The 13,504-nt window shown below is 43.7% G+C and overlaps 1 protein-coding gene across 1 annotated transcript; it reads right to left on the reverse strand.

Annotated features, from left to right (window-relative positions):
- Window positions 1-809: 809 nt before the first annotated feature.
- On the reverse strand, window positions 810-12,981 carry NFS1 (NFS1 cysteine desulfurase; the record flags this gene model as incomplete). Its single annotated transcript, XM_010186367.1, has 11 exons — window positions 810-1,171; window positions 2,417-2,506; window positions 2,633-2,716; window positions 3,910-3,991; window positions 4,144-4,249; window positions 5,684-5,841; window positions 6,723-6,857; window positions 10,269-10,362; window positions 11,361-11,513; window positions 12,178-12,261; window positions 12,865-12,981. Coding segments are annotated over 11 exons (1,167 nt in total), but the record flags the coding sequence as incomplete, so codon positions are not given.
- Between the last annotated feature and the right edge of the window lie 523 nt (window positions 12,982-13,504).

Genomic DNA, 13,504 nt, shown 5'->3' on the forward strand with positions numbered 1-13,504 from the left:
ACACTTTCCTCCAGTATTTGCAGGGAACAGATTCCCAGGTAAGTCTTTAGTTGGACAGAAGCCCAGTCTGTCATGCAGAGAAAACTCCAGAGCCATGATCTTCAGACAAAACATCCAGGCTCAGCTGGCTGAGGCTCCCTACAGTGACAGACATCAACAGCCCACAGGCAAACTGTGTAACAGCACAGGACTGATCACAAGGGGAGGAAAAAAAAAATCCAGAACAAAACCACCAGACTGCATTAAGACATTGCACTTTATCTGCTCTCCCCACTACCACCAGTAGTCACGTTCCCACCAAACTGGTCCTGCAACTGAAGCTGACATATTCTGCCTATCCCCTCCCCAGTCATTCACGTTTTCTTTCGTTACTTAGAAAAAAATTGCATGGAAAAAACACAATGGAGGGGGCAGCAAAGTGCACCATCATTGTATCATAATCTCTGTAACACAGAAGGATGTTCTGTATTAATGCACATTGGTCTGTACAAACATCACCCCCAAAAAAAAATAAAACTAAGGAAAAAGAGCCAAAAATACTCAGCTTCAGAAAACAAATTGTTTCTGAATTGCATATCCAACTTAACTGTGAAGGCACATAGCCACGAGAGGCATCCTTTTCCTCTAGGAATGCCAAGCTTCTCCTAGCTGAGGATTTCTCACAATTCAGCGCATTTGAGCAGCACAAAAACAACTGCTGTGGCAGCACGGCTGCCTCACACAGCAAGAATGGGAGGCCTGTGCTGCAGACAGACAGCTACACTGAATGTTTTACACTGAGAAGCAACAACCTCTTGCCAGAATTCCACTGGCCCAGGAGTAATACACCGATTTCATTTTCTTACTAGAAAATACATGTCCAAAAAAAATTACTTTCTGACATAAATTTCCCTTTGTCAATATAAATGCAATGGGATGTTGTAGCATCCTGCCGTTATGCAGGATAAAGACTAGTTTCATTTTTAGCTGCTTAGACTTTGTGATCAAAATGGGTAGTTTTCCAGTCAAATTGCAAGTGTCAAAAACCAGAAGTGCTGCATAATTTGTTCAGGAATGTACAGCAAATGCATTTTAATCCACATCTAGTCCATGGATAGCAATGTTTTCTCAGTGCTGAGTCCATTTAATGCTTTTGAGGTCAATTCCATCCTGCACCATTTCCCAGAGGGGGCTGTAAAGAAAGGAGAAAAATGAGTCCTATCTAAAATGCACAGAACAACTTCAACAACAATAACCAAACAGGCAATTCCATCAACCTCACAACAAATCAGAAGACCCCATTCTACCTATCTTCTCCTTCTGGAGGTCAGTGAGCTTCAGACAATCAGTCCTCAACTGTCCTCAGCCCCTAAACACAAGAGGTGAGAAGACAGGTGATCCACCTCAATTCCTGCTCCCACTTTGGGCATAAAATACTAGTTTCTCTGTGAGACTGAGCCCTCACATTTGATACTGTCCAGAGTTGCTAGGAGTCTTTCAGTTTCACCAAAATAAAACAATTTACTTGTCCTCGTTTGAGCTAAACAGAACTAATTTTCTGTTTAGTGATTTTACTTTTCAGCTCAGTCTCTTTTAAGTGGCTGAACTTGCTGAAACTAAAGGTGTTTTTTTTCCAGACAGTGCTGCTAGAAGATAAGGAATCACCAAGGGTCTTGACCCTTCTTCCATCTTGGAGCCCTTCCATCTTGGACCTTTCCTTTCATCTCGATCCCTGCAATGGCCAAAGTCCAAGCAGACCCTGCTGGTTCATCTGCCTCTGATCCTGATCCCTGTGTTCCTGCATCAGCTCCCACTGCTGCTGGGTCCGCACTGGGACTTCTCTAGTGTCCTGCTCTGCAGAACCTCTGGTGATGTATACGTCATTGGGGGAGGATTTTATATTGGTTTTGTAGATATATTTGTACGTATCTGTATATATTTCATTATTTTCCTATTTACATTATTATTCTGTAGTATCAGTATCATTGTTTCATTAAACCTGTTAGTTTTATTTTCCAACCCGTAAAGTCTCTCTCCCTTATTCTCTTTTCTCTTCCCTTCTGGGGAGGGGAGAGGGGTTAATAGAGAGCATCTGTCCAGGATTTAGTGGCCAACCCAGCCCTCAACCATGACATTACTAAAGTCAGTGATACCATCTCCAGCCTAGAAACTTGTTGGTACTGCCCTATGTGCCTGCCCTATTCATATTTTTTCCTGAACAAAGGCAGGATCTGGGAGAAGGTTGTTATCAGGTTGGTTTTTTTCCTTAATTTGTCACTACTGTTAAGATGAGGCCCATTACCCACTCTAGCAACGCTGCTTGCTGTTATACAGAGTCACCACCAGATTTCCCAAGGAAACAATTACTTTCAACTAAATCCAACTCTTCAATTACCATACCCAATAAGTATTTCTATTCAATAAGAAGATAGCTCACCTCATTTCCCTCAACCTCTTGACATGCTCTATGCACTTCTGCACTGTATAATCCACTTCCTCTTCTGTAGTGAAACGACCAATGCCAAATCTAAATGAAAAGAGAACCTTTAAAGACCAGAACGATGCGCATAAGGAGAGGTGGAACAAATCCACCACCTACTTTCAGCAGAAAAGAAAAATATTTTGAAGCATTATGGAAGACCACTCCACACACCTTATAGATGAGTGAGCCAAATCTTCATCTGTTCCGATTGCCCGCAAAACATAGGAAGGCTCCAGAGAAGCTGATGTGCAAGCACTGGGGAAAGGGAAGGCAGGCAAATTTCAAACTTTCTTCATGTGTAGATTCTACATTAAAGTAACACTTGACTAATCTCTTCCAAAAAAGAACAGGTCACTTACAGGCATTTAACATTACTATGACTCTTTACAACAACCTTATCAGCTTCCCCAGCCTCTTAAAAACCATGAGTGAATACAAGAAGGGTGTTTTTTCTGCCGCTGAAGAAAAAAAATGGAAGGGGGAGGCATCAGAGGAGAATAAGGGTAATAAATTAGGAGATTAGGTAAGAGAGAGCGCAGACAATGCAGTACGAATAAACACAAACAGATGCAGTGGTAATTCAGACTAGAAGGCAGCTGAAGTGAAGGCCATGAAAAAAAAGACAAAGCAGCCAAGACAGAACTAGCCACAGAAAGTAACACACCAACAGGAACATTAAAAAAAAACCAACACACACCCCCACCCCCCCAAAAAAAAACCCACAGAAAAAAAAGGCTTAACAAGCTGCTGTTTGGCAGCAGAACACATCAATGGAAAACAGCATACAGAGGAACGTGGAGACTTGTTCTTCTTGTTCACTGTGGCAACATATTTCTAATTAAGATATGCTCACTGCTTTGGTCTCAAAGGTGAGGAAAGGAGGGCATCTTTTCATGGACTTCATCGTAAGCATCAAGTTTGTCTGAGTAACAGAAACATTACTAGTCACTCCTGTAGAGTCAACAGAGCTCCATAAAAGCGTATTCGATTTTCTTTTTGCTTTTGCATTAAATACCGGTAGTATGAGTCAATTTAATTCACACATCTGTCCAGTCTTGCTAGATTCCAGTTATGATCTGTGACTTTATTGAAACCCTGCTGAAGGACAGAAGATGCTCAAACACTTCAGAATGGAAGCATCACCATCAGTTACAAGTCAAGGCTACTCAGATCACAGGTAATCAGTCTGGAAGGTAGGAATTTCTAGGTTGGTTTTTCTAGGTTTTTTGGGGTGTTTTGGAGGGGTTTTTTCTGGCTTTCAGAATGAGTGAATTTGCCCTTCATTTGAAATGTGTCACTTCAGAGAAACACCGTTTTAGAGTGGAATCAATGCCAGGCGGACTCATTAACCAAACATACAAATACGGTGCACAGAGGAGACCACTCCTTAGCAGATGTTGTTTTCTTTCCAAAAATCTACTGTTATCTTTCCCGCACATTCCACCTACCTTCCTGAAGACAGAGCCACATCTTTCAGAGCCATCAGAAGACTCTCCCCTTCCACATATGCAAAAGATAAATTGATGCATCCTACACATAAATGAAATAAAAAAAAAAAACTTCCATCAACTGAAATCTAGAGCAAATCCTACCCCATACAGCAGTACTTGCACAATGTGTAGCTAAAGTGCATTGTTCAGTCACAACCATTAACACTGAGAAGCTAGATAGTTAAATGTTACCTGGATAGCGATGCTCTCTATCTCCATTGAAAACCACATCAGGAACATCACTCATTATTTTTGTAACCAGTCGTTCTGCCAGTTGTGAGATTCGCTTGTGGTCATACTAGCAAAGAAACCAGAAAAGAGACCAAAAAAATAAAAAGTGTACAGTTTGACCTCAAAGTGCTTTGTGTCACTGGCCATGAGCAGACTGAAGTAGCTGGGTTTGGTCAGACTAGGGAAAGGACACATCTGAAACTTAACAAGAAACTGTCAAACTTTGCCTACTCTGAAGACTGTTCTAAAAGAGAAGTTACCAGTTTGATCCTAGCTAGCTCAGCCTTCAAAAAATCTTCCGAACTACTCAGAAAGATCTATATATACAAGCTGCCAAATTAGCTTTCATAAAAGTACTAGGTTTTTTGTGTTTAAAGACAAGTAAGGTAATGCATAAACTGGCGTATTTTGCAACACAAGATAGGGCATCTATTATGGTAAGTGTCCTCTATTTCCCTATGTAGCACAGTTTGAGAGCTCCTAAAGACACAGACTTGCAAATTACTGTGAACTCAGTTTTTACAACATGTAACCTACACAATGAGAACTGCCCATGTGTAGTGTCTCCTCCTAGATCAAAAAATGAGGTCACTTACACTCAAAAAGCAGTGAGGTGTGGTATCAGCTCTGGTCCAGAGAAAAAGCCAGACAGGCACATGCAAATCATGCTTGTTTACACGTGTTAAAAAGCTTTAGAAGAAAACAAGTGTTTTATTCTAATATTACATAGTTTAGAAACACCAGAACCCTGCCAGGCAAGGAAGAGAATCCAGATCTAAGGCCTGTGCAGAATTCAGGTGCTGTAGGCTCTCCAGCCTCTGACAAGGCTTCCATAACCACCCAGCTCAGACACTGGATCGCTGCCTATCTCCCAGAAAGGAACCTGATCCTATGTGATGATACCTGGCTGATGCATCCCATTGGCACCACATTGAAGAATTTTACATTCCAGCTGCAAGGAATGCATTGGTGCCCACAAACAGATACAGTAGCACAGAGGCTTAGACACCAGACCAAGCAAATAAACTTTAGTGTCCAAGCAGGGGCAGGGGGAATCTTAGTTGCAAAGCTGCAGTAAACTTGAACTTACATACATTTAATAGTTACAATGATGGACTACTAGTTGTTTTTGTTTCTGTGGGGGTTTTGTTGTTGTTGTTTTGGTTTTTTTAAATACACATTGCATAAACATGACTTATACCATTTCAGAGATGCTGCCAATACATGTGTGCAGAATGGTGAGATGAGTACAAGAAGTTAAAGCCATATTTCACCAAAACTGTTAACTGTAAAGCTACTGTAGAAAACCATGATTCAAACCTCTTCAAGAAAAAACAAACTTAAGAAAGCTGAAAAATCAACTTTCTGTTGCCCAAAACCAACCTCAAAGATCCTAAAACATTTACTTAATGTTGCAACATAACACCTAAGAAATTTAAGACCTAACTGGCCTTGTTATATTATTTTCTGGAATCTAGAACAAGTATCTTCTACCATATACCTCCATCTCCTGCTGTGCCACTTCACATGCTGCCCCCAGGCCCACTGCTAAAGGAGTGGGCACAGTCCCAGACCGCAGTCCTCTCTCCTGGCCTCCCCCACTTTGCAGGGGTTCTAGCCTGACGCGCGGACGGCGGCGAACATAGATAGCACCAACCCCTTGAAAACAAGGAAAGATATTTCAGTATATACCCAGAGTTCTGAAATGATTAAAAGGGTCTCCAAGGTTTGGAAACATCGAATCATAGAATTGTTTCAGTTGGAAAAGACCTCTAAGATCAGGTCCAAACACTGATCCAGCCTTACTAAGTCCACCACTAGACCATGTCCCTAAGCAAGGCATCTACTTATCTTTTAAACACCTCCAGGGATGGTGACTCAACCACCTCCCTGGGCAGCCCCTTCCAGTGCTTGGAAACCCTTACAGTAAAGAAATTCCTCCTAATATCCAACCTAAACCTCCCCTGGTGCAACTTGAGGCCATTACCCCTTGTCCTATCATGAGTTATGAGGAAGATGAGACTGATCCTCACCTCACTACAACCTCCTTTTCTGTAGTTGTAGAGGGCGAAAAGGTCTCCCCCTCAGTCTCCTTTTCTCCAGACTAACCAACCCCAGCTCCCTCAGCCACTCCCCACAATTCATGTGCTCTAAACCCTTCACCAGCTCCACTGCCCTTCTCTGGACATGCACCAGCATCTCAATCCCTCAAATTATTGGTTGGAAATTTAGTTCTTGTTCATAGATATGTCTTCAGCTCTCATGAGAGCTCATGCAGAAAAAGACATATGGAAAAAACAAAAGTGTTGTCTTCTGGTTTATCCCTTTGGCAAAGCCACCTCGCAACCCAGCAGCACTGACGATCCCCTTGCTGCAGCTCTAGATCTGGCAGCAGCAACTGAACTACTCCAGTCAGTCCAATATCAGTCTTAGAACAGTTTTCTACAGTTTAAGTAATAGTCACTATGACAGACAGGTTTGGCTTCATACCTTAAAGTAGGCATGGAAACAATTCTCTAGAAAATCACTTTGGGAAGTACCTTTGGGCCCATAGACTTTATGGCCACTAATGCTCATTAGATCAATTTTCATGTCGTTGACATCCATAGGAATTTTACCAATGGCTTGCGCAGCATCTGTGTGGAAGAAAACCTTACGCAGGCGGCAGATCTCACCTGTAACAAAAACATAAAAGCAAAAAACCCCACATTATCTCTCCTAATCGTTACAATTCCAATGATTCCGACAATGAATCTAAAGCATCACTTTATACCAGGGACCTGTTCTGAGGTGACAAAGGAGGAAATGGGTACTGTCCTGCTTCTTTTAAAGTGTCTAAAGCTGCGTAGGCGCTATCCCAGCTGATGCCTAGCTGAGCACAGGTTTAGGCAGGTTAGCTGGTAAGACTAGGGTGTACTTCTTCAGTTGAGAAGTCAGTCTTCTGCTGTTAAGAAGCAACATTGTTTCCAAACCCACACACACAAGTTTAACTACAAATGGCTACATGGGACATCCAAGTTTCTCCACACAGATGACTCCACAGCTGGATAAAATTAAAATTTATTTTCTTGACTCTTTTTCTTCTCAACACCAGACCAGTAAAAGCCAGCCTTACTTTCAAGTTTATCCTTACCAAGTATTTCTATGCTATTTCCTCCATTCGTCCAGTTTTGCAATACTCAGACTCAAAAATGTTCTCAGAACTGTCACTAGTCCTCACACCCGCTGATTACTCCCACCTGAGGTCACTCAAGCCTGTAATCAATATCTTTGCATCCAGAGCTAAAATACACTAAGGAACAAAATAATGTAATATTCATGGGCAGTCAACTTAAATATTTTTCTTGGTCACCAAAAAACTCACAACTCCTCTTCCACAGAATCCATACCTAGCACAGCTGCATCCCAGACCTCTCATTTGCACAAGTTCAGCATTACCTTTCACAGAAGTTGTTCTCCTGCGGTCCAGCAAGAACAGTGTTGCTACTGCTCCCCGCAGGTGCTGAGAGAGCTGGTGGAAGTCATTGCTAGGCCACTCTCCATCACCTTTGTTCATGGGGAATAGGGGAGGTGCCTGGGGACTGGAGGAAAGCAAATGTCACCCCAGTCTTCAAAAAGGGCAAGAAGGAGGACCCGGGTAACTACAGACTGGTCAGCCTCACCTCCATCCCTGGAAAGGCGATGGAAAAGCTCATCCTCAGGGCGGTCTCCAGGCATATCAAGGATAAGAGGGTCACTAGGAGCAGTCAACATGGTTCTACCAAGGGGAAGTCATGTTTGACCAATCTGGTAGCCTTTTTATGAGGACATAACCAGGTGGATAGATGATGGTAGGGCAGTGGATGTGGTATATCTTGATTTCAGCAAAGCATCTGACACTATCTCCCACAGTATCCTTGCCGCTAAACTGAGGAAGTGTGGTCTAGATGACTGGGTAGTGAGATGGATTGTGAACTGGTTGAAGGAAAGAAGTCAGAGAGCTGTGATCAATGGGACAGAGCCCAGCCCAGGCCTGGATCTAGTGGGGTCCACCAGGGGTCGGTACTGGGACCAGTACTATTCAATATATCCATCAACGACCTGGATGAGGGAGCACAGTGCACTGCCAGCAAGTTTGCTGACGACACAAAACTGGGAGGAGTGGCTGATACTCCAGAGGCTGTGCTGCCATTCAGTGAGACCTGGACAGACTGGAGAGCTGGGTGAGAAGAAATTTAATGAAACACAAAGGCAAATATAGTCTTGCATCTGGGGAAGAACAACCCCACGTACCAGTATAGGCTGGGGACTGACCTGTTGGGGAGTGGCACAGCAGAAAGGGACCTGGGTGTCCTGGTGGCAGCAGATGCCCATGAGCCAGCAATGTGCCCTTGAGCCAAGAAGGCCAACGCCATCCTGGGGTTTATTAGAAGGGGTGGTTGTAGGACAGAGAGGTTCTGCTTCTCCTCTACTCTGCCCTGGAGAGACCACATCTGGAATACTGTGTTCAGATCTGGGCCCTCAGGTCAAGAAGGACAGGAACTGCTTGAAAGAGTCCAGCGCAGAGCCACAAAGATGCTGGAGGGAGTGGAGCATCTCCTGCTGAGGAGCGGCTGAGGGAGCTGGGGCTCTTGAGCTTGGAGCAGAGGAGACTGAGGGGTGCCCTCATTCACGGGGATCAATTTGGAAAGGCCGAGTGTCAGGAGGAAGGAGCCAGGCTCTGCTCTGGGATGTCCAATGCCAGGACAAGGGACAATGGTCCCAAGCTGGAGCACAGGAGGTTCAAGCTGAACATGAGGAAAAACATTGTCAGTGTGAGGGTGGCAGAGCATGGCCCAGGCTGCCCAGAGAGGTTGTGGAGTCTCCCTCTCTGCAGACATTCAGAACCCGCCTGGACGCGTTGCTGTGTGACCTGGTCTGGGTGATCCTGCTCTGGCAGGGGTCCCCTGGCCAGGGTCTGACTGGGTGATCTTTCGAGGTCCCTTCCAACTCCTAACATTCTGTGATTCTGTGGTTGTATCAGGCCATAGGCCTCATGCCAACAGAGGCTTAGGTTAACCCTGCGAGGCCCCAGGCCTGGCCTACTGTACCCATTATAGAGGTATTATGAGAACTTACTGTGGGAGCCAGACCTTGGTACCAGGTACCTCTGGAATTTAAGTGTGGGACAACAATAATGGCCTTGACAACATAAGCACAAGAGGAAAATAAGAGTCCAAGCCTATAAGGAACTCACTGATGGTCAAGCACTTGTTATAATCTCAAATAGTCTTGGGGAAAATGCTGCTTTGAGCATAATTAAGGAAAAAAAATGCAGCAGCTAAGCAAGAGAAGAAATGCAGCAGCAAGACGCCTGCCACAGCCCAGGAAAAAAATACCCTTCAGAACCATGAAATATCAAGTACAAAGCATCTTACGGAAGAACATCTTGAATGTGAAAAGGGTGGGGGAATGTTTGCCATGACAGTGGCAAACATTATCAAAGAATCACCATGGGATCCAGGGAGCTGCAAATGTGTGCTCCAATGCCTCTGGTTCTCCAGCTCTCCCTTCACCTGCTTTGCAGTCCCTTTCTCTCCATCTGCCAGCTCAGCGCCTGGCTCACCCTCTCCCTGCCTCCTGTTCCAGACACCTGGCTCTTCAGCAGCCTTCTGACCTCCAAACCAATTGTTCATGACTGTATATGGCAATACTGGGGGAAGGGGTGTCTAAGTGGGGTGCTCACCATCCCCTCCCACCCCAAATTCTGCACATTTCTCCTCTTAAACACTACAAGTGTTCAATAAACCACTATAGCACGTAAACTCAAATTAGCCGGTTATTCTGTGCTATTTTTTACATCCACTGTACAATTCAAAATAAAACTAGAAACATGGCAGCTGATCTGTGCTACAAGGCTACAATGGCTGCAATACTCACTCTAGAAGTACTGAATTTCATCCTCATCTCCCTTTTAAATTAAGTTTTTATTTGGGACAGCATTATTATTTATTCCTTAACTATACTATACCTAACCTTTTGCATCAGCAACACCTGGCTACGAAAATATGAAGTCAAATGAAGCAGAAGTTACATTCGCTTGCCTCTGGAAGCCATAGTGTACTTACCAATGTCATGAATTGGCTGCTTTACTCCTATTTCATTATTCACAGTCATTACAGAAACCAAACTTGTATCTGGCTGGAACGCAGACTCCAGCTCCTGGTGAAATATTCAAATGAACAGAAGTAGTGACTAACAGCAGTGGCAACATTCCAGTGCATGCCTTCAGATCACTAGCAAAGGTTAACCACCAGCTCCCTAGCTAGCACAAAACTCCTTAGGTTTTGACGAATAATCCTGGTGAAAGCACTAATCCATGTGAACACTGAATTCCTGCAGGAAGAGGAGCGTGATCAATTGCATTTTTGCATGTCCTAACCCTGGTATGCACCATGCCACCTGACTTGATCAAGTCAAGTCAGAATAAGCTTTCAACTATGTCTCACACACTCCTCTGAACTATTTTCTTTGATGAATTATCCACCCAAAAAACAGCTTAAGCCACATCCAGGGAACGTGTGATTGGCTATAAAGGAACTGCACTATATACAAGAAAGTGTTGTGCAAAGGAGTCTGCCAGCAAAGTTCTCAGAGAACATAATGAATTATTCTATGCCTGCAGGAGAGATCCCTCTACCACTCTACCAAAACACAGCACCTCTCCACACCAGATGATGAGGCTAGAAATAAAACTGATCCTGTCCTGTATTATAGAACACAAATGATGAAGTAAGCGTACGCAACTTCTAACTGCCAGGAATGCAGCCAGTACAGCCAGAAGGGTCACTTCACGGACAGCAATCACTGTGTCGTGTCTGATGCCTTGAGTAGCTCAGGCCGTGAAACCTCACCACTCCTGCCTCAAAGCCATCTCTACCCTAGTCGTGTACTGGACTCTGCGGTGCATGTGAGAGCTCCACCTGCGTGGGTGTGAACAGTGGGATCAGAGATGGATGCTTTGGTTGAGAAAAAGTCCAGAGCACCACACAGAACAGAAAATCCTCCAGCTGTGATGGAGATTTGACTCTCATTCTACCTTGTGATATTTATTATACTTTCCTCTTTATCATCGAGAGGACACAAGGTCCTCCCGAGCATTAATTTGAAGCAAAAAAAGTCTTCTATTTTCACATTCTTTCTATCAGTAAATAACCTACCTTCAAATCTATGAGCCCATTTTTTTTAACAGGCAGGTACGTGACCCGAAAACCTTCTGTCTCCAAGGAACGGCAAGAATCCAACACACACTTGTGCTCTGTTTGTGTAGTAATGATATGCTTTTTTCTGGATTTATAGAACTTTGCAACACCCTGTCAAGCACAATCCATGAACAAGAAATTTACCATTAGACCTCTAAAGCAAGTAAGCTCTACACAAAATGACTGGAAACAAGAAATTACTATTTAGATACAATTCATGTGGATCTTCCTAGTTTGCCTCAAAGTTGCCTCCTGAATCTAAAAGGTACTGACATATAACTCACGCTACATATTTCCACCAGCACTCATTCTTCAAAAAGCATGCAAAAATGTTAACTGATGTAAGTTTGAGACATTGTTAACAGAAATTGTTTTTAGAAAACATTTGCAATGGAGCCATATACAATGAAAGTCTGAACACCCACACGCTAAAGGTTAAAACACTACCTAGTCTTAGAAAAAAGTTCATAATCAGCATCTCCACTATATTTCATTATAAAGATTTTTAATTACAAAAGCAGAAGGACTATATTTTGTGCACATAAGATAGACATTGAATGTTATACTCTGTCCTCAAAACCATGTCCTGGGTACCCACAACATCCCAGTATTTCTTCCATGTATGTAGCAGAATACCACAATGAGTAAATCCAGGATTGCAGTAATACAAATGTTTGCTAACTAAGTCAACATACTTGCATTTAAACTGCTGAAAGATGAATACAGTTCTTAAGAGCAAAATTTTACCAAATAACCATCAGTGTAAACCTTTTACCTTAATTGCCATATTATTTGACTCTGTTGCACCACTGGTAAATATAATTTCTCTTGAATCGGCTCCTATTAAATCTGCAACTTGCTGTTTAAAAAGAAATATAAATTGGATGTGTTACAATAAAATACAATGAATTCACCATAGTAAAACACACAAAATGTTTTCAGTAATACCTCCCCGAGTCTCAAACGGATTACAGCTAGTGTCTAACAAAGTTATGCTACAGGTACAATAGTCTAAATGTCTGCATAAATACAAACTATATGTATTACGTGGATGCAATACATGTATGATTATGCCTGCCATAGCTCAACATAAAAGGCAAGCAGACAACAGCCCACTATGCACTACTTCCAAAAAAATGGCAAGAGCTGTACCTAGGACTAGGAGAACAATAAAATATTAACTTAGCCCAGTTACTGCAGCAGCATGTGTATGACCTCAGGAAACCTAAAATCCTGAGGCACCTTTGCCTGAAGAATTGGTTTCTGCCATTTCTGTTGCTCTAGTCTCACTATTTTTTCTTGCAATAAATCTGCTAAAGCATAGCTGAGCAGAAAGAAAGCTGCTAAATCCAGCACACAGAGAACTAACTACAACAGTTCTGTCACTGCTTTTGAATTTCTTCTGACACCATTTCCTCGCCAGCAGAACAAACACGACGACTGTGGAGAGCCGAAGACTGACCCGCCTCGCCTTCTCCATAGCGGCCTCGCTCTCCCAGCCATAGGTATGCGTCCTGGAGTGGGGGTTCCCATAGTAGGTGGTCAGATAGGGGAGCATTCTGTCCAGGACTCTGGGATCCTGTGGGACACAAACACCCAGTGTGACAAATAGAGAAGGAAGGGATTCTCCGCCCCAGCATCAGCAGCACTTCTGCTGCAGCGCCAAGGTTTCAGGCCAGATCTCAAAAACTTGAGGTTACTGCACGTTATACATGTCACAGCCGCTGGCAAACACAAGCATCCAACAATTGCACTCTGTGCCCTCACACATAACCTCAATCCGCATCAAGGCGATCACAGAAGAAAAGCATTTTCTGAGCAGAAGAAATACAAGGTCTTAAGAAGTCAGGAAAAATTACACAGGGAAGAATTTTGGTTAAATTAATTTCCTGCCGTCCCTCAAAGCAACACCCGTCCCGGAGATACCGGGGTAAACTCTAACGTGGCTCTGCCGCAGCTCCCGCCCCGCAGCGCGGCCGCAGAGCACGAACGGAAGCACCGAACCGGGAGAGGGGCGGCGACAAGCCCGCTGCGGCCCAGCTCACAGGGCTCTGCGGGGCCGGCCCAGCCCCCGCTGTGCCCCAGGCGAAGGTGCCGTCGCT

Source organism: Mesitornis unicolor, unplaced genomic scaffold (assembly GCF_000695765.1).
Source record: "Mesitornis unicolor isolate BGI_N332 unplaced genomic scaffold, ASM69576v1 scaffold10096, whole genome shotgun sequence".
Lineage (NCBI taxonomy): Eukaryota > Metazoa > Chordata > Aves > Mesitornithiformes > Mesitornithidae > Mesitornis > Mesitornis unicolor.